This window comes from Chaetodon auriga, chromosome 12, assembly GCF_051107435.1.
Source record: "Chaetodon auriga isolate fChaAug3 chromosome 12, fChaAug3.hap1, whole genome shotgun sequence".
Classification (NCBI taxonomy): domain Eukaryota; kingdom Metazoa; phylum Chordata; class Actinopteri; order Chaetodontiformes; family Chaetodontidae; genus Chaetodon; species Chaetodon auriga.
The window spans coordinates 26695097-26697500 of NC_135085.1; the positions used below are offsets into that span (position 1 = coordinate 26695097).

The 2404-nt window shown below is 45.7% G+C and overlaps 1 protein-coding gene across 1 annotated transcript in view; it reads right to left on the reverse strand.

The window, feature by feature from the left end:
• Positions 1–1313: 1313 nt before the first annotated feature.
• Positions 1314–2404, reverse strand: part of bfsp2 (beaded filament structural protein 2, phakinin) — a 5311-nt gene continuing 4220 nt past the window's right edge. Inside the window, exons 6-7 of the mRNA XM_076745550.1 lie at positions 2281–2404; positions 1314–1674 (exon numbers count right to left, since the gene is read on the reverse strand). The exon at positions 2281–2404 is cut by the window's right edge and continues 118 nt beyond it. Coding sequence (XP_076601665.1) covers positions 1572–1674; positions 2281–2404 — 227 coding nt within the window. The 3' untranslated portion in view covers positions 1314–1571. The remainder of the gene's footprint in view (positions 1675–2280) is intronic.

A 2404-nucleotide genomic window follows, 5' to 3' on the forward strand; every position in this document is an offset into this window, starting at 1 on the left:
TTTAACTGATCCATGATCAGGTTTCGCTGGTCTCTGTGAGACGTCTGGATCCTCACTGAGCTGCATCATTACGAACTGTGATGGACCACTCGAGGGTCACGTGACCTCTACGATGGACCTCTCGAGGGTCATGTGACCAGTCTCTCCTCTTCATCAGTCCATGTTGTGGACTGTTGCTGCTTTGGCTGCTTTGACAGTCAGTCTGTTGGTGTTCGGGTCTGCTGTCTGCTGGACTGGAAAACCTGAAATAGGTGTGTGTGAGAATGACGAAGGTATGTAGAGATGTGAGACCTGCGGATTCCCTCTCGTACATATCGTCAGTATTTTGGTCATGGTCATGTGCTGATTTTGATCTGAAGATGAATCTGAGTGTAAAGCAGCTTCAGATCCAGAACTCCATCCCACCTTGAACTGTGGACTTACTGTGTTTGGAGGTTGTTCTGACCGATGTGGGGTGTGTCATGTGACGTGTTTTTGTGAACGACGCGTCCCTTAAATGTTGAACAGTTCTTATCGGTATTTCAAGAACCTTGCAAAGAAAAAAAAGACCAGTTTACAGTCCTGAAGTACTTTGAAGCACCTGCCCGTCAGAACTGCGTCTCAGGATGTTTGTTAGAAGGTGCGTTTGATTTTTTTCACCTTGATGGCCAACTCATCCAAGCATGATGAAGCCAAAGGTCAGCTGCTCTGTTTAACAACTCCTCACTATCCCAAAATTCTTTATGAGTTCAAAGTCAGAACGGCTCATGTGACCTTCTCGTATGTCTCAGGTGTGCGTCAAGGTGTGGACAGGTAACTCTGATCACACAATGCAGATGTGCCAGCCTCTAATGCTGTGTTCATCGTCAGTGATCGTTTCAGTTTTAAGTTGGAAACTTCAAAGCAGAAATGTTTCTGAAAGTTTCATCAAACTCAACACCTGCTAACACGAAGAGTCTGAAAAACAAACAAACATGGACGCCTCACAGCGGCCACGGCCCGTTCAGTGTCACTAAACCCAAATTTTGATGTCGTCCACATTTGAAGGGTCAAACAAATCTGATGTCGTGAAGTCGGAAACACGAGAATCTTTCATCTCGACCATCCATCACACGCAACGTGAACGTGGCATAATGAAAGACCATGTCCAGTTGCATGATGGGAAACAAGTGCAACAGCATCAACGGATGTGAACTAAAGTATTCACACTTCAGTCAACATGACGATCTGAGGAGCGAGCAAGGCGTAGACTTGTCATGATGCCATATCGTGGCATGCAGGACTAATCCAGAACCGGAGCCCTCTACAGTCTAGACCTAAGGACCAGTTCAGGTGGGGTCCTCTGATGTTCTGGTAACAGGTTTACCTGAGGACCCTTCACATTCACATTCAGCTAAGATTCAGATCACTGAACGCTGCCTCATGGGGATTCTGTTCACTCTGGACTTCCTGCAGGTTCTCAGCATCATTCACACCTGCACACGTCACCAGGTAGAAAACCCTCCAGCAGAGTCCACGTTTATCTGAACAAACACAAACATCCAGAAAGTCTCTGCTGGACCTCCATCTGCTCCACAGGTCCTCTGCTGGGATCACTGTCCTGGTGTTCCTGGAGGTCCTGGAGTGTTGATCCTGGAGTCTGGAGCAGCAGAAGCAATGGCAGCTCCCTCGGGTTCTGAATGCAGACCTGGACACCTGGACAGGTCATTTTAGTCATTAATGTTCACTGTAATTTAAAGGGCGATAAATATTTTGTTTTGTGATCACATGATTGATGGTGTCCAGACTTGACAGTCACACTGTGATTGATCTTCTAATCTTCATAATCCTGGTTTAGTCTGTCATAATCTCAGCGTAGTGTTTTGAACTCTTTATCGTATTTTATGTGTTGACAGATAATCTCTTCATCTTAATATAGAATCTCATCATCTTGATTTATCATCCACAAATCGATATCCTCAAAATTCCACAGAAATTCTCCAAATCTTGATGTGGAAGTTTGTAATCTTGACAAAGTATGTAGTATTTTATCATTTTTACCTTGTGTCTCATGATGTCGATAGCATGAGACACTATGATATTTCTTCCACTGAGTCGGCCATTTTACACCACCATGTTTCTACAGGAGTTCAGAAGGGACAAACCAAACACGCAAACAAACTGCTAATCCTGACAGTGTTTTGCCATCTTGATTTGTAATCTTGTACTGATGGTTGGACAGTTTTGGCCATGTTTTTTATTCACAGTGACTCAGAGTGTTTGGTCACATGACCAGGTCTGGTTTGTCGTGCGGTGACTCACGGCGTCTCGGCAGGCTGGAAGCGGCTCTCCTCTCCGTCCAGGATGCCGTGGTACATGCCGATCTCCTGCTCCAGACGCTGCTTGTTGCTCAGCAGCGTGTCGTAGTCGCGGCGCTGCTGTTCGA